General features: G+C 33.6%; 1 protein-coding gene across 2 annotated transcripts in view; it reads left to right on the top strand.

Moving 5' to 3' along the window:
• The first annotated feature begins 490 nt into the window (after nt 1-490).
• LOC108971124 (ATP-binding cassette sub-family G member 4) overlaps nt 491-23,071 on the top strand; it is a 41,284-nt gene continuing 18,703 nt past the window's right edge. The window contains exons 1-3 of one of the 2 annotated variants that reach the window (XM_018936969.1): nt 491-821; nt 11,475-11,621; nt 17,871-18,301. In XM_018936969.1, the coding sequence (XP_018792514.1) occupies nt 17,935-18,301 (367 nt within the window). In that variant the 5' untranslated portion in view covers nt 491-821; nt 11,475-11,621; nt 17,871-17,934. Of the gene's footprint in view, nt 822-11,474; nt 11,622-17,042; nt 17,132-17,870; nt 18,302-23,071 lie in introns of those variants that run through there. The other variant, XM_018936970.1, reaches the window with a different exon arrangement.

Below are 23,071 nucleotides of genomic sequence, written 5' to 3' on the forward strand. Positions count from 1 at the left end.
TAAGTATGAATATATGTAAATGAAGTAATAAACTGTTGAGACCGACAACACAAAGAAAACAAAGCATTTGATAATAAAAATTTCGATAATATTGGACTCTCGACTTGCCAGCCTATGCACTCACATACATATGTATGTATTTATTTACAAGAATATGTATGTACATAGTTATATATTCATAGCTAACTAATTGACATTTTATTTATTGTTGTTATCAATACTGTTACTGTTAACAATTGTTGATCAACGATCGTTCGCTATGGATCACCCCCGCGTCTTAAACATGTACACCACCACTCACATGAGTGCGATGAGCATTTGCTATCAGCTGATAACAACACGAAAGTTTAAATGTAGCATATACATATGTATGTACATAAGCATTTGAATGAATATGTGCTTGGGAAACGCTTAAAAGCGTAACGAAGCGCAGCACCTTTTTGCTGCTACAATAATTCTGATTGCTTTTGCCGATCAGTTGTTATTACTGTTATTCATCCGTTCCACCACCCTCCAAACAGTTACTGCTGCTGCTATATATTGCTTCTAACTTGTTCACACTTGCTGGACAGCCAACCAACCGATTGTTAGCTAAGCTGCTTTGTGCTTCAATACTGTTTTGGTTCGACAAGAATAGCCAAAGTGTTAACTACGCTCGATCGGAGTGGTTGAGTATTTGTGCTTCTGCTCGCTACACACTTTTTAATAAGGACTACAAACAAATACGCTGACTAATTTATACGCGATCGGAAACGTGAATTTTAAATAAACTGAATCAAATTAAATAATAAAAAAAGAAATTTGAGAGCCTCTGTTTAAATGTGAGTGAGTTCGTAATAAATAAAAGATAAAGCGGAAAGTGAAATTTTGTGTTATAAAAAGCTCGAAAAAAAGTATTTTCTATTGCTTCTGAATGACTTCTTTTTTTTTGACATTGCCATTCAAACATGTGTATGAGCACATATTGACACATTCAATTACTTAAATATTTCAGCAACAATTGTGAAGATTGTTTTGTTCGGCATCCTATTTAGACACAAAAGTATTGGGCTTCTTGCTTTCTATAGAAACTGGTTTCATATATTTACTATAAGAATCTTTAAGATAATAAGATCTGAAAGCGAAGGAGCATAGTAAATCCAGTTTTTGCAACTGTTGCACAAGACTAGCTGACGTGACTGCAGCAGCACTTAAGCTTAAATAGCAATTGTTTCAGCTACGGTGCTGGTCGACTGTGTATTTGTTGTTAATAAATGCAAAAACAAGACAGTTTGTCTGTGAGCGACTCGACTTGTTTGACCGTTGCTTATTTGTGAATGTAGTACATAAGTATATACTTGTGCGTGTTTAAGAAAGAAGATAGTTTCATCGCAGTTCTTTTATTTTTATATTTGTATAACAAACAAMAATTTTACTATAACTTGTTTCAAATAAAGTATTTATATATACTTTCCCACCACAGGTGTTACGTGCTTCAATCTCACCTAACTGCTCGATAAAATTCGTGAATGTTTCGTTTGCTTTTCGCATATTTGTGTTTGCTTAAGACACTTGAATTCTTTATTTATATGTACATACATATACATATATTTATGTATATAAGATTAAGTTTCGCGATTTAACTGGGGTTTAGTTTGTTTTGAGTCAATTTGATTCCAATTGCTATCGTTTCTTTGTGTTTCCAAAAGTACACAATTTTGTACACAAGAAAAAATACCTTGAGTTCAATCCGCATTTGTTGCCTTAAAATACAGATGTAAATATAAGCAATTTTATCACATAAATTCTTACAAATGCCCTATTTTTTAAATTTTCACAACTCACTCATCAACGGATAAATATCTACAGAAATTCTCGGTTTTACGTTTTCAATGATTTCGAAATTAGCGAAATCTATTGTTTTTTATATTTCTGTTATGTAGTTTTTTTTAATACAAATTCTAATGTAAACAAAAAGCAGCTGATTTGCTGTAGTACACTTTGTTTATTTATTCGCGAATAAAGAGTCTGGCTTTAAATGGAGTAAAAATATATTCCTAGAGAGCAAAACCGACTTTAATTCAAATAGTAAATTTTAAATTACATAGAGGTACACATTTTCAATTAAAATTTATTTAAATTAAATATAGTATTGACTTCAAAACACTTTACCACTCGGTGTGTCTTTTATCAAACTTAAAGAAAAGAATTAAATAGTATTTACTTCTTTTTTTGTAAATGCTAATTGGCTATTCATATGCATATTTTATACATACATATRTATAYATAYMTAWMWWWWAYWTACATWYASWTATATAATATRTATAGAAAGAGGCAAAAGTTGTTTGTCTATGCTTAGCTAGACACCTTCGTTCAATATTAGAGGTTTTTATGGAAAAAATTGTAAATTAGAAATTATTGAGTATACTATGCCAAATATTTACATATTCATAGCATGTTATGCAAATCACCACATTGTGTTTTTATGAGCTTTGAGAAGAAATTTTAATCCGGTCTATATRTGTTATTGATTATTTTCTCTGCTGTATAGAAAAATTAAGGAGTACAGTAAAAATCGGCTGAGTTAAGGTCTCAATTGCAGAGTTAAACATTTCTCCGCACGTGAAAAATGATGCTGGAAGTCTCATAGAAAAATATAACACAGTTGCATGACATTTAATTTTTTTCATTTGTAAAAAAAAAACATTTGTTTAAGCATRTATGTACATATGTGTTCGTTTATTCTGGTGTTCCGCCTTCCTTTTTATTCCCATTCTAAAATTATAAATAATTGTTTTCCTTTATATCATACACCTTAACTRGTATTTTAGTCAATTTCTCTATGAATATGTGACAGCTTATTTCATGCTATTTTGAAGCTCAGTGTAGTGGATTCCGAACTGTTTATAAAAAAACAAATTCTGGGTTGCTTCTTCTTCTTATTTACTGGCGTARAAACTGTTTAYGCGTTACAGCCGAGTTAACAACAGCGCGCCACTCGTTTCTTCTTTTCGCAAGGTGGCGCAAATTGGAGATCCCAAGCGAAGTCAGGTCYTTCTTACGGAGCGGAGGTCTTCCTCCTGCGTCGAATACTTTCAGGGCTGAAGTGTCTTCGTCCATTCGGACAACATGACCTAGCCAGCGTAKCCGCTGTCTTTTAATTCGCTGAACTATGTCAATGTCGTTATATATCTTATACAGCTCATCGATCCATCGAATGCGATGATCTCCGGACTTTACTTGTCAATTGCATACTTAGTCCGAAGTAGCACCTGTTGGCAAGAGTTATTCTGCGTTGGATTTCCAGGCTGACATTATTGTTGCTGTTGATGCTGGTTCCAAAATAGACGAAATTATCTACAACTTCGAAGTTATGACTGTCGACAGTGACTTGGATGCCTAGTYCCAAGTGCGACGACTGTTTGTTTGATGACAGGAGATATTTCGTCTCGCCCTCGTTCATCACCAGACGCATTTGCTTCGCTGCCTTATCCATTCTGGAGAAAGCAGTACTAACGGCGCGGTTGTTAAGGCAAATGAGATCAATACCATCAGCACACGCCAGCAGCTATACACTCTTATAGAATATTATACCTTCTCGTTATGCAGCTCGAATTATTTTCTCCAGAAGTAGGTTGAAGAAGTCACACGAAAGAGAGTCACCTTGTCTGAAACCTCGTTTGGTATCGAACGGCTCCGAAAGGTCCTTCCCGATCTTGACGGATCTTTTGGTGTTGCTCAACGTCAGCTTATATAGCCATATTAGTTTTGTGGGGATACCAAATTCAGACATCACGTCATAAAAGCAGCTCCTTTTCGCATTGTCAAAGGTGTTTTGAATTTCTGGGTTGCTACATTGAGAGAGATTTTAAGGAAATGAATTTTTCACTACCATGGAATAGTAATTTTTGTAAATTTGTTTACTCGTTCTATTTGAATGATGGAATCTGTCTTATTTCGGGTCGGTGCATTTCTGAAATTTTAATTTATGAACTAATTCGGTTTTTTTAAACACAATAGAATAATAGACAATCCTTCTATTCTATTATAAAAATATATAGAAGGATATAATAGAAGGACATACATACATTAGCTCTTACTTTACGGAAAAAGATAGAAATTCTGAGTTATATCTGCATGCATAGTTTTCGCTGGGTCGATTTTCCGACAAAAAAGGAAAGGCTAGAAACATTTTATACTCTTGCAATCTTTAACCTTCCTATACCCGCGCAAATGTCTGTGAGACCGACGAAACAGTTTTTCGTAAATATTTTTTTTTAGGCTGTTTTGGAAAGACTGATAATCATTAAAGTAATAAATAATTTATGTTAACAATTGCTATTTTTTGTTTTATTACATCCTATATTTCCTATAAAATAAAAAAAAATATAAACGGTTTTATAGAAAATTAACCAGGTAAGAGGAGTCAAAGTCACGGTCTGTCACACCGTGCGCGGGTATAGGTGTTAAAACATTTGGCGCGGGTATAGGAAGGTTAAAGATGAAAGCCGTAGGCATTTTTTCAGATATTGGCACAATTTAATGCTATAAAAATCGTTGCAAAAGAATTTATTATTATATTGAGTACAGATTGTCCGATGAGCACTGGTTCCACATTCTCAAAATGTGGGAGCTTGAAAGGTTATTGACCTTATAGTAAACAAGACGAAAAATTGTTTACCTTTATACTATATTTTTGCAAAGCTTATGCCAATATGTTCATTTGTGCTTTACTTGCATGCTGTTCAATGAAAGAATATTCATTTTGTTATATACAAGTAGCCGGGGAGTGTCCGAATTCACCCATTTTTATACCGAAATATAGGAATATCAGTATATTGTTATGTAGGAAGTTAGATGAAATTGGTCAAGCTGTTAAAGGTGAGCGGTGACATACCATTGTCTGATTTTAACACCGACTCCTATAAATCCTTTCCGTAGCATCTTGACCGCTTTTCACGCATTTATTTAGTGAGCTATCGCACTTTTAATTGTTCTTGACAGGGTTTTCATTTACTACTCCATGGCAGCAAAATTTCTAGAACGATCGTTATGCTATGTATATGTAGCTACCGGTCTCACTTTGTCGGGAGCCATAGCATAACAATGTAAAAGTATGTTCTCTGCTCTGGTCGGAGATTTTTTTTTAGGTAAAAACTATAGCTGTAGCAATAGCCTAAAATGAAATGATGTGCTCTGCTCTGGCGTAGCGGTAGAAAAAAATTGGGAGCGGTAGTAGAGCAGAGCTAATTAGCTACACATGCGAGAGCTGTAGCACATGATTTTTAATCAGCTAATATTGCTACATCAATGGTATCAAAAGCAAAATGAAATATTTGCTTAATTTTCAAACGTTATTTTTTAACATAACCGTTATATCTAGAGTGGGTGGGTTGATCATCCGCTTTGACCAAATCTGACATATTCAGAGGAGGTAAAATATCTCTAGTTTTTCTTAATATATTTACAATATACTACACTTATTACTTTTTTTTATATTTTCTAACCACAAATGCCTCTTCATAATACTAAATTAGAGTTTCGTATTTTAATGTAGAGCTTAAGTATCTCACTTTAAAAGTTTTCGATATGATATGGATATACATATGTACATATATATTTATTTATTTTACTAACATGCACGGGCAACTTATTTAACATTTCAAATTGAAAATGTATAATTTGATAAGAATTCGGACTTTAGCACTATGATTACACAGCCGAAGAAATAATACCCTGCTGGTAAAATTGCACAATTGCTCAAGGTAATAATTGTTTACGGCAAAAATTCAATTTTATTTTATAAGTCTCTCATTAGTGAATGCAAAGTTACAGCACATAAGTAGCAATAAACATTATCAAAATGCTATTATAAAACACTAAAAAAACGATTTCCAGATGTTTTCGATTTACTACAATTCTTTTACCTATGATCGAACTATGCTCTTAGGATTTATCTTTTTCTTTATTTGTTGTATAACATACATATATATTGCACACACCAGATGTTGTTCGAATAGTCAATTTCCAAGGTCTGCGAATAGAAGACGTGATAAATAAATAATTTGTGTGTATACTAATATTGTTTTGTATGATAAATAAATATCAATATCCTCATGAATGAACTGCTTTCCCTACAGGGAAATATAATGACTAATACGCACATACGGTTAAATATTTACATATGTACATTATGTATGCAGCTTTATACGTATGATAATTGAAATTAAACAAGTAAAGAAGTGCTCTGTTCGGGTGTAGCCGAACATTTAATACATTAACAAATTATACTKATACTTCTGAAAGATCTTCAGTATAATATATGTACATATACAAGTGTTTGCAAAACATTATGCTATAAGAAAAGAGTTAAGCATTCATTATTCGACGAAATCGTGTATGGATAACAATGAAATTTGGTATCTTCTTAACTTAGGGTGAAGGTCCTGTACTGACGCTATTTTATTAATTTTTTTTTTTTACCTCGAGTCGAAAAAATATATATGAATATTTATATAATAAAATTATACCTAAATGAGTAATATGTGATATAAACTCAACTGAAGAAGCTAGATTTAATATAATAAGTTGATCTGAAAACGTGAACTCATGTAGGGTTTAGATCAAAGCATACACCAATTTTATTATACATACTTATACAGCGGTAAACCATAGAAATTTTAAGAAAACTTGTTTGTTTATCTTTTTTTTTATTTGGATTTTTATTTACACATTTTGTCAGGTCCTAATAGGAAATTATTAATAGGCTATAGATATGTACATATGTATTGGGGGTAGAGAAAGATTTCATTAATTTTTACGCTGCTGAAGTCTACTTGAGAACTTATTGTCAAGCAATTTTATGAATACGAGTATACATACATACAGACATATGACTTGATCAAGATTTGTTAGAATAACGAAAATCAATATACTTACATAATGTGAGTAATGGTACCTATGTATATACAGTGATCCGTATACTAAGTTCACATATATTCGGCAATAATCTACATATAATAATATTTTAAAATTTTATAGTAGATATGAGGTAKATAGGGGTGCTTTTTTGGGCTATTAACAGAATAAAATGCGTTTTTGCTTTCATTAGGGTACATATTTATCCGATTAGGTACAAAGATGCACCTTTATTAGATAAACACATCCACTTACTTTTAATAAAATAGCCCACATATTGGCTGATAAATGCGATATGAAGTAAAGCGAAAGTGTGAAAAGAGTTTTTTATAAGATTTACTAGGAGCAAATTAGTGAAATATTTCAAAAAACATATATGTATGTACATACATAAGTATGTATGCACATACAATATACAATTAATATTTTCTCCTGTTCCATCATTGTTAAGTATTGCAAATTGAGTAAACTTAAATGTTTGGTTTAAATAACCTAAATTGAGCACAACCAATATATTGCAATGAGTCAAGTTTCATATTCTTATGGATCACGATAATATGTTTACTTATAAACACTCTAAGATACGGTATGCTAAAATTGATCATGCTATTTTTCGTTTGCAACCAATTATAAAGTCTAGCTCTTCAACGCCGTTCTCAAAGTTGTATACAACATGAAAAGTTTTTTCGATATAAGTGTTCAAGCTCTGAGTTTCATTCGACCACGTGCCTAAGTGTGTAGTTATATTTATGTATATATGTATGTACATGTACATGTGTGTGTACTTGTAAACAATAACAGTATACAAGTGTGGGAGTTTATGACCAAATCGTGTTTGCGTAAAAGTTTTGTTTAATTATAAGACTTTAATTTTTTTTGACCCAGTAAAGCGGTAATTTATTACAATACTCCTGTAACATGCTACCATGTATAATAGTTTTATCCACTCAAAGGGTGTTTGTGACACCTAAATACTAAAATTGCGATAAATATATGTATGTATTTGTAAATAAATGCGTCAGAGACATATAATTTTATATATCGGTCAATCTATATCTCATATATATTTATGTATGTACATAAATGTGAAGAGAATCYCTTTTCTGATAATAATATGCCTGTATGTCAATAGAAGTACTCCGGGTGACTTAATCCCGGGTGACTTAATCCCGTATACATACAGGGTGGCTGATGAATTTTGCTACTTTAAGAAACTGAAATAATTTTTTTTTTCAGTGTATGGAATTCATTTTTCTTTTATTCATGTTAAAGCTCATTCATTTTTTTTAAATATAGCTTAATTAGTTTTAAAAATAATGGAATTTAAATGCCGACCTGCTCGTTGATGCATGTGCGGTATCAAATTTGTTGGTTTTGCTTTGTAGACTTCCTGTTTGCAATAACCCCACAAGAAAAAGTCAGGTGCAGTAAGGTCAGGCGACCTGGGTGGCCAACGGAATATGGAGTTTCTGGAAATCAGCTTATGGGAAATTTTCGTCGCAATTCTCTCATAACATGTTGGGCTATGTTCTATCTTGATGAAACCACACAGAGTTGAAAGAAATTCTCATTCGGCGTAATTCTGGATAGAAAAACTCTCTCAACATGCTCAAGTAACGGTCTCCAGTAACCGTAACGGTSTGACCGTTTTCCTCGAAGAAGTAGGGCTCGACAATGCACCGTGATGAAACTGCACACCACACTGTGACACGAAGTGGATGCAATTCCGTCTCATGGAGTATCTGTGGGTTGGAGCACCCCATATTCGAAAATATTGATTGGTTATGTTGCCGTTTAAATCGAAATGGGTCTCGTCAGACATGAAAAGACAGTTGAACATGTTTCCACCCTCTTCCACTATTTGAAGCATCTTCTGGCAAAATTCCAAGCGAATCGAAAAGTCTGCACCGTTCAGTTTGTTGGCCATTTGAATTTTATATGGGAATAAGTCCAAATCTTTGTGCATAATTGACTGTCTGCTTACAACCATTTGAGCAGATAAGCTTCTTGTCGAMACACGTGGATTGTTTTGTATGGCAGCAGCTACAGCAGCGATTGTTTCCTCCGTTCGAACTGAAGGGTTTCGATGGTAAGGTCTTCTGTTGACTATSCCATGCTCGGCAAAATTGTTTACAAGTCTCATTATGGCCCATCGGCTCGGAGGATTGAAGTCAAACGTGCGCCTATACTCTCTTTGATCCTAAACTATGGACTCCAGTGCGTGATAGCGGCGGACAACCCAAATTCTTGTTTCAGTGTCCCAGTTATCCATTTTTGTTAAATGTAAAAGTCAATCTGCAAAATAAAAAAAAAATTAATCAGATTCATTAAATAGAAAAAAAGTTATGTAATTTTTTTTTTGGTAGCGGCTTTCATCAGCCACCCTGTACATACATATACCGGCAAACATTTCAGTTATCTTAATAAAAGTCGGTAAAAACTTTTTCTAGACCCCATATAACTAGCAAACCTTATGCAGCTGAAGGGACGAGTTAGGCTTTCAAGGAAAAAAAAACTTGTTTGCGAATTTATTTTTTAAATATGGATTGAGTAATTTTAATCGTACTTTTTTTATATTATTRAGCACACTTTGGACCATGTATGTAGGTTAATTTTTTTATGTAGAAGTATTGAAGAATAAGCYGGTAAGAGAGCTTAGTCCAGAATGTGTTCACTATAACTCGGCTGGAAGTCATCCGAAAATAAAAAAAACCAAGAAAATTATAATCAAATCTTCCCCCCAACGTTCTGATATTTTTTTTTATTTAAAAATATTTGGCGATAATTTAAAGTGTAAACTGTTAATTTTCACTAAAAATTTTGCCATTTTGTGGGTGGAAAACACCCTCAAACACCCAAAAATGTGTACATGGTTTGATATGAATCCGTCAAGTAATTTTGAAATGACAGTGAACACGGACTTGAAAAAGTAGTTTTGAGAAAAACCATGACTAAAGTTTATGAACTAAAAAAGTGACGAAAAAACAAATAAAAATAAAAATGTCGAACTTATTCAATCTATGTATATTTAAGAAATAAATTCGCAATAAAGTATTTTTTTATCTTGAAGCCCTAATCGCTAGCTGCAGGTATTTTCCCGGACTTAATTCTGGGAGGTTGGAGGAGTATGAAATGGCCCGAATTTAACTCTTCCTTACTTGTTAATGATTGCATTTACTCACTTTAATTTGTACTTATACATATGTACAGGATTTGTCCGGAGAGTAATAGGATTGATTTTCTTCCGCCACGACTGTGCGCGCACCGACTGGATTCGGTTGAGGACGGCTAGTGAATTGTCTCCGAGCATCTGGAGAGTCAGGACAAACATTTTCCCGCAACGTTTCTGCGTTCATTAGAACAGAGGTACGCGATTACATTCTGTGTGAAACTCGGTAAATCTGCGACAGAAACGTTTGATATGATCAAGCAGGCTTACCCAGATGTTGCTTTACCAAGAAGTGGTGTGTTTCGGTGTCACCAGGCCTTCTTGGATGGCCGGGAAGAGGTCGCTGATGAATGAGAAAATCCGAAGGGAAATCGATGCTCATTGTCTTTTTTTACATCAAAGGCATCGTTCGCCATAAATTTGTTCGCCCTAGACAAACCGTCAACGCCAAGTTTTACGTGGAATCCTCAAGAGACTCAAACGAAGGGTCAATCGGGTCCGACAAGATATCACAGCCGATTGGAAGTTGCACCACGACATCGGTCCCGGACTTTTTCTGTTTCCTTGCCTGAAAAAACCGAGAAAGGGGATCCAAGCAGAAGCACCTCGGCTCTCAAAATTATTCCGAATCGAAATTATGCCGAATCGACGCAGAAGGAGTTTATTTTAAAGAATTTTAACGAATGGTTCCGGACAAACCCTGTACATACATACATATACATCTGTACGTACATTTAACGTCTGATAACATATTTTCTAAGTTAAATAATAGTCCAATGTCCAAATCTAATTCTTTGTACGTCTTGTAATTAAACAAAATACAAAACAAACGACATATTTATATACACAAACGTACATACATATATATAAGTATATGAGAATGTACAATTTTTATGAGAGCTCTATTATCATACATACATATGTAGAGCYATAATTATTTAGTGATACTTTGTTATACTAAAGAAACCGTATGTACAAGTATATGCTACAAGTATATTCGTTTAACGGGGTACTACGATTATGATGTTATATATTATATGTATGTAGTGCATACATACCATTCAATAACTAACCGACGAATATTCAAGTTAAATTCCTTATATTTATTATGCTCGCATTATCTTAGTTTAGCTCATTTTTACCCTAGCTGATGTATAAGTTAACTTTTGTTTGAATCATGTCATAYGGGGAGCGCGTCAAATTTGAGTTTTGTAATTAGTCATACCATTTTATAAGATCGGTATTTTATTTTGCCGAATCAGATTTTAAATATTTTTCTTACTTTTTTGTTGAAAATATGTAGACTTTTCTGTGTTTTGAAAACAATTTTATTGAAATATTCTTAATATGTATCATAAATACAGCCAATTGAAAACAATATAAAAATATTAATCTTTTCACTTTTCAGGATATTAGTCAACATCTGAGCTGTCTCAATAAAACTCAGATAGCATTTGTATCTGATAATGTGTCGTGATGCTACCTCTGAGTAATGCCAAAAATTAATGCAATTAATTCAGACCTTCTCCTAGAACTAATACCTGACGTTCAAAAGGTAAAGGATTTTCAAACCACTAAAATTATTTCCCCGACTTTGATTATTACAAATTGTAAAAATTTTGAGTTCCACTGGAACTTAGTACTCCCCTGCTCCCCTGTCTCTTTGTGATGTCTTTGAAACTCCTCGTACTTTGTCATATACGTTACATTAAATTAAGAGATAAGTTCGACAATTTACCAATGAGGTTTGTTTTCATACATTTTATAAGCACAATATTGGAATCTATCTACTATGATGTTAGAAGAGCTGTTTCTTGTTAATTCTGGATTGTGTAAAACGAAAATAAAATTTTTTTTAAAAGTAAGATGTTTTGGTCTGTAGTAAAGTGATGTAAGGATCAAATCACCACCATTTTTAAAAATGATAAAATTTGCTGTAAGTGATCGAACATTTTTGAGATCAAATTTATAATCAGGGGACCTCAAATACTCGACAGACCTCTTGGCACATTAAAAGCGAATTTTTCCCTCAGCTTTGTTTAAATTATACTTACTTAATATATACTTACATACAAGTATGTTTCTACGCAAGTGTTCGTAATCGATGTAACAAATAACCTTTAGACTACAAACTATTTAACAATTGACTGTAACACTACTAGTTGGCAATAATATTTACAATTATTTCAAAACACAAATAAAAGACTTATAAGCTGGTTATTTATATTCAATATAATTGAAGTAATTTACGTATATGTTGTTGATTATCAMTGACGAGGTTGCTCAGATTAATACAGATCTACTATACGATTATTTGCTATGAAAAGTGGAATGCAATTTCTGATTAAAATTCAATGATTAATGCGTATGAGTAAAATTTCTACAAAAATAAATTACTTCCTTGAAAGTAACGAAATGTATGTGAAGACTGTTAAATATTGTGTGCGTATTATTTGATCACAAACTGTTGCACTTTAACTTTAAAGCACATCCCTTGATATCACAAGAATACACATTCTCGTTTCTATTTATCTGTCCTTTTTGTCCTCCTTGTTTTCGAGCTGGATCTATATACATATGGACCTCGCGTGAGCTCGATATGTGTTTTTCAACAAGAAGAACCGGCCTAAGAGAGTGTGGGACATAAGGTTAACCTACTTGATCTTGCGGATCATACTAAACACTGAAATTAACATTAGCCGTATCAACTAATTTTTGGGGTAAATAAGATTTCTGCAAACACCACAGTTATTAGCTGGTAGTGCGATCCTTCGTGGTCTTCCATTGAGGATCGGCTTACTTAATCTAGCTCTTTCACATCTTTAAATTTTCATAGTAAGACTTTTCAATTGAAATTTCGCGCAAAAATCCATTTTTCGAAGTGTTTTTTTTTTCTAGATTGGCATGACAGTTACTTCAAAACAATCATAAGTGTTTATTAAACGCTTGTGTTTCCGAAGTACATAAAGTGCATTCGGCGACTTTTACCATGACTGATGTTATTCAATAAAGAAATTCCATTAAATTTTTGGTGCCGAAACGTTCAGAATGTTGGAATATGCGTTCGCTGATAATTGTTTGTTGCGACCAAGTGATTTTGATTTGTACAAATTATTCAAGGAGGGACGAGAGCACGTTGATGACGAATCACGTACAAGATGGCCGTCAACATCAAATAATATAAAGACATTAGTGCGTAAGAAACGACGATTAATGGTAAGAAATCTTACTGGCATCGTTGGAATGTCATTAATCATTGGATCATTGAATCCATTTTGAAAAATTATTTGGCCCTAAGAAAAGTAAAAGGACGTTTTGCCGAATATCGTGACAAAACTGGACCATAGCCCAAAGAACTACGCAAAAGCAGGCCAAAAATCAAGGAAATGTTGACAATTTTTTTCACAAACTGTCAACAATTAATACTATTTGAGTGTTATGCGTCGTTGGCGCGAACAAATTCGTAAAACGAGCCCGGAATTATTGTTCGATAACTCTTCATTTTTGCACCACGATAATGCATATTGCATTGATTCTTCGTAAGTCAATATCTTACCGAAATCAGCGATTTAGCTCTCTGTGACTTCAAAATATTCAGCAAACTCKAACGGTCGCTCCGGCGAAAACGTTTTGAGTCAATTGAAGACATTGCTCTACGCGCATTGAATGCTATTCTGGAAATTGAGTTTAACAAGTGTTTCGAGGATTAAAAAAAGGTTGTCACAAATACATATACTGGGGGGAATTTTCAAATTATGAAAAAGTCTTACTATTTTTGCTGATAGTAGTAAATACTACTGCCATATATAGAGTCATTTAATTACATGGACAAATTGCCTGTATTATCATATTTACATATAAGCATTTTTGTTTTTTCTCTTATTTCATACTAAAACGGAACGTAATATGCCGAATAAGCAGTCGGTCACTAACCTTAAAAAGGGTGTAGAAAGTTAATGCACCCTAATACACATTATCACCGAAATTTCAAAGCTATTTATTGTGTATATGTATTGTGTATAGAACTGTTCAAGCCGCAGTCATTCACTATATTTATAGAAATTTAAAGAAAATAACATTATTGTTTTTGATAATACGATCATATCACTTCACCTTTTTTCAAGTGATGACTTCTGAATACAAATAAAGCAGGCATATGGTTTCATTGCTTATTCGGAATTTAAAATTAAAGTGGACGGCGGAAATCATCAGAATCAAGTTACAGTGATATGAAGCACCTTAAGCACCTTAGGAGTAGTGTATAGTAATTATTAAATTTTATCGGGACATTTTTATGAGAGAAGTAAGTGGTAAGCTAAAGGTAATTGAAAAAGAACTGTAAACAGCTTACTTATTTCTGGGCTTCAATATTTTTCCTATTTCAAAATATCGTATCTAGCTTTAACTGAGCCCGTAGGTTTTGCACTCTTAACTACCTTTAATGATTAATGAAACTCTCTTTTAATCAGCGGTTAAAACTAAGTAACATAATAGAACTAAATACATATGTATGTAGTTGAAGAGATTAATCGAATAACTTGTGAGAATTATTTCAGTAGCCGTAAGGAAGAATGTTGAGTTGAAGAAGATGTTTGGTTCTGTGTTGTAGTAATTGCGAATTTTCGTTACGTTGTCTTTTGAAACAAATATCCTTTAGGGCCAAACCTAGTGAGAAATTTCGAAAAATTATCTTTTGCACATTTCAATAGTCTAAGTTTTTTAAAAGTTTTAAAATAATATTGTAAGTAAATCTTTAGTTAGCCTTCTGAGAGCTTTAATGTATATTTGCTTTCTTGTTATTTAATCAAATAAATTTTTACTTGCCAAAAATTGTTTTTGTTAAAACCTCAGGAATAAATTTTAAAGTTAAGATTCCAATCGGGGAAGCCGATATTTATTAAAAAAAAATCAAAAATATAGCAAAAGTAATTTTTAATTTCTAAAAATTTAAAATGTGCCTAAAATATGTGCAATTCATTCAGAAGTAAAGTCTGTTTAATGCCAATTATGATTTCAAGGTTATAATTTAACCTCTGCACTTTTCTTTGCAGCCATTTTAATATTCTGAAAATTGAAAAGTTTTATAGTATAATGGAAATATAAAAATTTATGGATGTCGTGAACATTATACATACCTTCTTTTGTTATCAAGCCTATAAAAGTCACTACCTAGCAACACTGCAATTTGTCGAATATTATCAGTATTTGTAAATTGTACTCGTATTTAGATCTTTTGAAGTGACCGAAAGCGCTCGAGTAAAATAGATGATTAATTATTCAATACCATTTGTTACACTTTAGTTTAAAATGATSGGTTACACTCGAACTTAGACCTTACTTACTTAGTTTTAATTATTTCTTTCAAATATTAAATGTACTATATGTATGTGTATATTAAACGACATTACAACAATATCTGATACAGATTGCGTTTATAGAAATATTCCATCACCTCTCTTACCTCTTTAATTTCAATTTATAAGTTGTAATACAATTACAATCCTTCACGATTTACCATTGAAAATTATACACAGTTCTCCAAAATTTCCAGGCATACTTAATACCAATATAGACCACAAAATAATATAGTTGTAGATGCAAGTTACTCGAAACGATAATATAAGGTTACAATGAACTTTAACTTTTGGGATGGAACTTTAACAATATTTTATTTCTCCGCCCCCCAAGGAGATTCCAAGCGAAGCCAGGTCCTTCTCCACCTGGTCTTTTAAACGGAGTGGAGGTCTTCCTCTTACTCTGCTTCCCGCGGCGGGTACTGCGTCGAATACTTTCAGAGCTTTTATCTTCAACATCGAAACGTTATAAGCTGAGTAACATTTTCGATATATTTAGGTACGAAAAAATGGCATGAACTAAAAGTTGCAGAAGAAAAATCAAAAATCTGCGGCCGACAAAGAAAACGCGAAAATGTGTGCGTGAGAACTTGGGAAGAATATTCCTCTGTTGGATACAATCGGCAAAGATTTGAAGACGCGCTTTTCTAAAGAAGTATTTGATGGATTTCAACTGAGTTTGCTGCTTCCAGAAAAAGCATGAGCTTTGAAAACCAAAGAAATGGAAAATCTTATTGATTTCTTGTTAGATAAATTCAAAGGCATTTTGAGTAATAACAACGTCGTGCGATGTTTGAAGCTCAGATATGAACTTGATCACTGGCAGTGTTATTGGCGGCATAAGCAAAAGTCAAAAGAAAACAAGTTACCTACTGTATTGTATATATTGAAGAACTGCGATGTAGACCTATACCCCATAATTCATAGTTTTACTCGCATATTCTGCACAYTCCTGTGACGAATGCAAGCTCTAAACGCTCTTTTTCGACACTTCTACACTTCACCTTTTATGCACCTCTATAGTTTATAATGTGTTCCTTCAATTTAGTAGGATTTAATATTAGAAGGTCGATATGAAAAYTTTCCACCAAAATATAAAGACTACTATATTTAATATAATAATCTTCCAAAAACTATTTGTGTCCGCCCATGTTTTAAATGTAATTAAGTTATCTGCATTTCTGTGTAATGATCTACATATATCCAATTTACTTTATTATCCACAATATTTATATGTGTACTACTGTGGTCAAAAAATAGTAAGACTTTTTAATTTAAATTTCACGCGAAAACCCATTCGATGAAATATTTTTTTCTTGGTTGATATGACCGTCAGTGACATCTGTAAGTGTGATTATTCACTAAAGAAGTTCGATTAAACTCTGCGGAATCAAAATCTGAAATTTGCTGAAACGTTTAGAACGTTGGTAAAGGTATTCGGTGATAATTGTTTGTCGCGAGAGGGTCGAAAACGAATTCATGTCAAACCACGTACATTAGTACTTGAGAACTAACGATTAACGGTCAGAGATCTTACATTTGGCAAAAATCACTAATTTTTTCGAAAAACAGCGTAGCGTTAACGTCTGTGAAATAATACTTTCCCACTACCAGGATGTCATGAAACGTATTATTATTGACGACTAGTCTGGGATCCATGCATACTACCCGGAAATAGACGGACTACAAACGGCCGAATATCATGGCAAAGGTGAGCCAWTGCGAAAAAACTACATCAAAGCAGGTTAAAARTCACGGTTATGTTGAAAGTTTTCTGTGATTATCGAGGTGACAATAAGGAATAATTTTTGAGTGTTATGCGTTGATTGCGCCAAGGTATTCGTAATTATAARCCGATGAGGTTTCTGCACCACGCTAATGAATCATCTCATACTGCATTAATTTTTYGTGAGTTTATCGCCAATTTTCTGAAAATTTACTTAAGAACTGTTTGATTGAAAAAMAAAGTTGGCACAAGTGTATTGTGACTAAGGGGGATTACTTTGAGATGGATAACACAAAATTTTTTAAGAATAAATTAGGAGTTTTAAAATTATGAACAAAGTCTTAYTATTTTTTTTCATAGTGATACCASTGTATGTACTGATGGAACKGAACTAGTAAACTGATTAAATGTTCTAAAAGAATTCGCCATTATTATGCTTAAGTTCTACTTAACAAAAGAATGAGCTAAATAAAGGAAATGATTATATATAATAATGGCAATTGAATACATAAATATTCACATACATATTTGTGTACAGTCGTTATACCCTGATTGACGCACATTGCTAGATTATGCTGTACTTAAAAAAATCACATTGCAATCAATAATTTTGAATGATTACATGTGTGTATGTATGTGTGTKTATATATACACAGCTTACAATTACATATGAGCTCTTWTAATAAAGTAAGATTATAATAAATACAATTTCCCATTATTTTAGTTCGAACGTAGTCGACGACCAAGATAATCGATCGCACATCAAAGCTCAAGTAAAAAGTCAGCAAATGTTATCCGCACGAGAACAGTTTTTCGCACCTTCCTCATTGCCAGCATCAGCATTGGGTCTGGGTATTGAGGTGGTTGACCAGCGGTCAACTCCTGTTTATAGCCCAACAACRGTGCCATTAACCAGTGTACATGGTTGGCGGAATGGCGGAAGCGTCTTTGCCTCCGCGCCAAATGGCAGCGAAGTACATAGCGATCAACAGCAGACACAAATACAGCCATTGGTGGCAAATAAAAGTAACGGTTGTACTAATGGCAGTAAGGAGAAAAACTCTAATGAACCATTCTCGAATTTGCCTTCCCGTGAGCCAGTAGATATAGAATTTAAGGAGCTGTCACTTACAGTACAAATGGGGTTTGGAAAAGGTAAGAAAACCTATATTCATCATAAATACTTTTACATATACTATTATACATATTACACACAAATAGTAATAACCAAACATTTTATTTTTAAACAGAACTGTTTTATATATTGCCAAATATCTATTATTTTCATTGGAATTCGTWGTTGTTGTGCAGCGAATTTTATGCAAATTTTAGCAAAAACTTTTTTGAAGTTCATATTAATTTGAAAACGTGTTGAGGCTATACTATTATAGATTAAATCGTTATTATAATCTTAAATAACAGTGAGGATATCTTAGAAATGAACAAAAATTTAGAGGCATACCAAAGGTAGCTCTTAAAATATGAAGCCCGTGCTAACTAATATGCAGATGCATGTTATTACTAGTTGACCCCCCACGGAATACATCAGTTTATATATCAGAAATTAAAAATTATGTGGATATGTTTTCTCTATCCAAATTTTTGTTCGATGCTCACAATGAATTTAGAACTTTTAATAGCTCCTTTTCATGTTTGTACACGGCACCATGTGATCTACATATACGAGTAGTATAAATTACTAACATACCAAAAATGTGGCAATTGGTTCACTTTTCGTCAAATAAACTTTTTTTAACTCTTTCCAAATGTGAGATATAAAATTCCGCTGCACCTRAATTGAACCATCCTTGAATTGTCTTATAGTATCAGCGAACAAGTTGACCTTTGAACATACGTAAATATAAGTATTGCTTTTACTAACGAAAATACAAATAAGTGAATATAATATCAGTTTTATGATATTTGTCTATCTAATAAGTATTATTGTTTGTTTACTTCTGACCTGCTATATAATTATAGATAAAGTTATAGAGTAAATAATTGGCAAAAGCTATAAATGCATAAAAGGTGAATTCCAAAGTAAAMAGGGGATCTCGATTCGTAAATTTATTCTATTCGAGATTCGGATCTACTTTATAATTAAGCGAAAGTTTTACCACCCTGTGCCAGTATAAATACGTACAATTTCGTTTTTGCTTTCTACAACTCAAAAGCTAACGAATATTTTATTCGAAAATCCGAAAATCGAGTTATAGAATATAAAAAATYCGAATTCGAGTAAATTTTTGTTTCGAATCGAGTTACAGAATAGGCCCCCAGGACTTAAAAAAAGCAGAGCAAATTGTTTTTTCGGCAAAATCATTTTTATACCTGAACAGGGTCGGAGACCCTATAAAGTATATATATAAATGATCAKTATGTCGAGCTGAGTCGATTTAGCCATGTCCGTCTGTCTGTCTGTTCGTCTGTCTGTCTGTCTGTATATATACGAACTAGTCCCTCAGTTTTTAAGATATCGTTTTGAAATTTTGCATACGTCATTTTCTTTTCAAGAAGCTGCTCATTTGTCGGAACTGCCGATATCGGAGCACTATATCATATAGCTGTCATACAWWCTGAACGATCGGAATCAAGTTCTTGTATAGAAAACTTTCACATTTCACAATGTATTTTCACAAAAGTTGACACAGGTTATTTTCTAAATCGGACTACTATGTATAGTATATAGCTGCCATAAACACTGAATGATCGGAATCAAATGCTTGCATGGGAAACTTCCTCATTTGACGATATATGTATCTTCACGAAATTTGGTATAAGTTATTGTTCTTAGAAATAATGTAATATCGGAAGGAATTATTCAGATCGGCTTACTATAGCATATAGCTGCCATGCAAACCGAATGATCGGAACCAAGGGCTTGTATGRAAAACTTTCGCATTTGACGTGGTATCTTCACGAAAATTGACATGGATTACTGCTTAAGGTTACAATATAATCTCCAAAAAAATTGTWCAGAACGGATTACTATAGCATATAGCTTCCATACAATCTGAACACATAGTTACYTACAGAAATGGACCTGTRAAGAGTATKTAGCTTCGGTGCAACCGAAGTTAACGTTTTTTATTGCTTTTTATTCAAAATGGTCTCCTTTGGCTTCAATATAGCTTTTTGCACGGCCCAAAAGCATGTCGAACGTGTGTTTTAGCTCGTTGGCCGGTATGGCCGCTAGTATGCCGGTGCAAGCCTTTTGAATGGCCTCTACGTCTAAAGAACGCTTTATTTTCATTAGCAAATGCTTTTTTCCGAAAACGAGGAAATCGCACGGTGCCATATCAGGTGAAGACGGGGAGTGGTTAATGGTTATAATGTGATTTTCGTTCGAATGTTGGATTCTGATCAATTTTTGGTCGTCAGTCAATTTGWGTGGAACAAACCGTGCACACACCTTTCGTAAGTCAAAATGTTCGGTCAAAATGCGAAAAATCGATGTTTTGAGATGTTCAACTCCATTTCCATGAATTTCAATGATGATTTCAGATGAAATCACACGGTGATCACGGATTTTGATTGGCCCACATGTTGATCGTCATTTATGTCCCCACGACCGCTTTGAAAACGTTGAAATCACTCGCGCACTCTGCTACGGGCAATCATCGCCATAAACTTGTTTCATCAATTTAAAGGCTTCGGTAAAAGTTTTACYAATTTTTAAACAAAATGTAGTGTTTGCTCTGACACTTAAACCGGAATAACTTCACTTCCAATAAATGAAATGTCATGAAATTCTCTCTGGGCAATCGATAAAGAWAGCTGATTCTAACGCACCAGTCGACACCAGGGGAACGCACATTGTATGTAATATACCAGTGAACACATGTATGCGCCCGTTTTTGTAAACGAGTGTAGCAAATGTATACATACATAAAGTTTTTAAGAAAAATATCTTGTTAGTCTAAATTCCTATGTGAAATTTAATAGCAAAATATGATTTTTCATTAAAAAAAAGSGGTGAACTGAGTTTTGCATTGGAATCAAATTTCTGTTAAGTATATATGTACACATACACTCGGCGAAAAACACCCATGCAGTCGAAAATTTATAATTAAAAACATTTGAACTGTCACAATTTGTTTAAAATTCACTATTTACCTTATTTGGCGGTTTTGTTATGTGACTACATTAGTTTACCGTTATTTCTAAAACCGTTAGCCTACACACATGTGTATTTTAGTCTTTGCGGTATTTTCTTTTGTCTAAGAACATGGTATTGTCAACAGAAAAGAAAACATAAACAGTATCTTTATATACAAACTAGCTGACCTCGCAGCCGTTGTCCTGCGTGAAATTATATGTTTTGAAATGAAAAGAAAGATGAATTTATCATTTCATTTTTTTTTTCAATGTAACGTTGCTTGATAAACCACATTTTTTGCATTTTTTGGTTTCTGTTTCGGTGTACAGAAAAGATGGTTTTCAAACTCGTGAGCTCGCCACGTATATCTGACCGTGTGAAAAACATAGCACTTCCAAACTTGGCAAACCAAGTTGTGTCCTGTTGATCGTCACCTCAAATGCAATTTTCACTGGAAGCGGAATACGTTTGAACTGAAATGGCAAATCATGGAACTCAAAGGACTTGTACCACTTGTATTCGATAGGTGCGTCACAATCAGTCGGATTAAATACACAGTTTCAATGCATGAAGATTGCGAAACATAATAACGACAGATCCAACTTTGAGACGCAAATGACGGTGACATATCAAGCCTCTACAAAGAATTTAGAAATTCCACTGRATAATTCACGGCATMRTCTTTATTGTCAAGACGATCGATCGATTTGTATGACTGYAAGAGCGGAATTTGACTTTGAATCCTCCAGTTTAAGTCAACAACATCGGTATTTTCGGTAGCTAACATTGCGCGTGCACTTAAGGAATCGTAGTTACTATAATTTAGCCAATGTTCGGATAAACATTCGTGATGAGTTCATCTTTCGTGAATTGRTAAMCGGCGAAYGGAATTGATATCAAACCACCGGAAGTATCAACCGGATTTGACCCATTTCCAATTTTTAGCGAAGGCGATGTAAAATGTCTTTGGCAATGTTATTTTTGTTTGCTGGCTTACTTCTCCAAAACTTGCACACACTGTACCATTCACAGTTCACAATGACCCAAATGAAGTTGAACGGCGAACATTAATCGAAGGTAGAAATCATCGTCATTTTACGAGTGGATTGTATAAATTCGTCCTAAGGAATTAGTTGAGAACACATCTAGATGTCAATCTACTGGTTGGCCTTGCTTTCTGTATAACTATTTCTTCGACGATTCATTCCATGTATGTCAAGATATTTCCAAATACAGCAATGTTCTCGCAAACGGGTCACTGACGAAAGTTGAGCAAAAACTCGTAAAAGTTAATTTTGTTGCTGGCGGTGTTTTCATTGGCTGTACTATATTCTCTGAGTTGAAATACATACTCTTTGGCCATTCTCCAAATTAACTGCGAGACGCACAACGGTCGGAAAATGTTCATGAAATATCCTACAAAGCGCTTTATTGCAGTTCACGTATCGACCATTTGATCATTTGATACTTGCTGATCTCATCTCGTTCAAGACCAATAGCCGCCATGTTGCTTCCTTTAGTGACGTACTTACAAACGTARTTTATCAATTACATCAAACTGCAATACTCAACATTAATATGAGTTTTGAATGTGAATTAGTGGTGAATATAGTACGATCCATGAGTTAAATGTTGAATGTTTTGCCATTGTCGTCTGGTGAGCTACGCCGATAGAATGGATATCCATCATTTCTAGTTTCGGTTTCAGAAAGAAAATCACGTGGATAATGTTTCGTGCATTTATTGTCAGGCGTACAAACCGAAAAGAGATTGTAATGTTCGAAAATCCATGAATCATGGTTGGTTTTCACCACTTCGAATAATAC

Source organism: Bactrocera latifrons, unplaced genomic scaffold (genome assembly GCF_001853355.1).
Source record: "Bactrocera latifrons isolate USDA-ARS-PBARC rearing strain unplaced genomic scaffold, ASM185335v1 scaffold_325, whole genome shotgun sequence".
NCBI lineage: Eukaryota > Metazoa > Arthropoda > Insecta > Diptera > Tephritidae > Bactrocera > Bactrocera latifrons.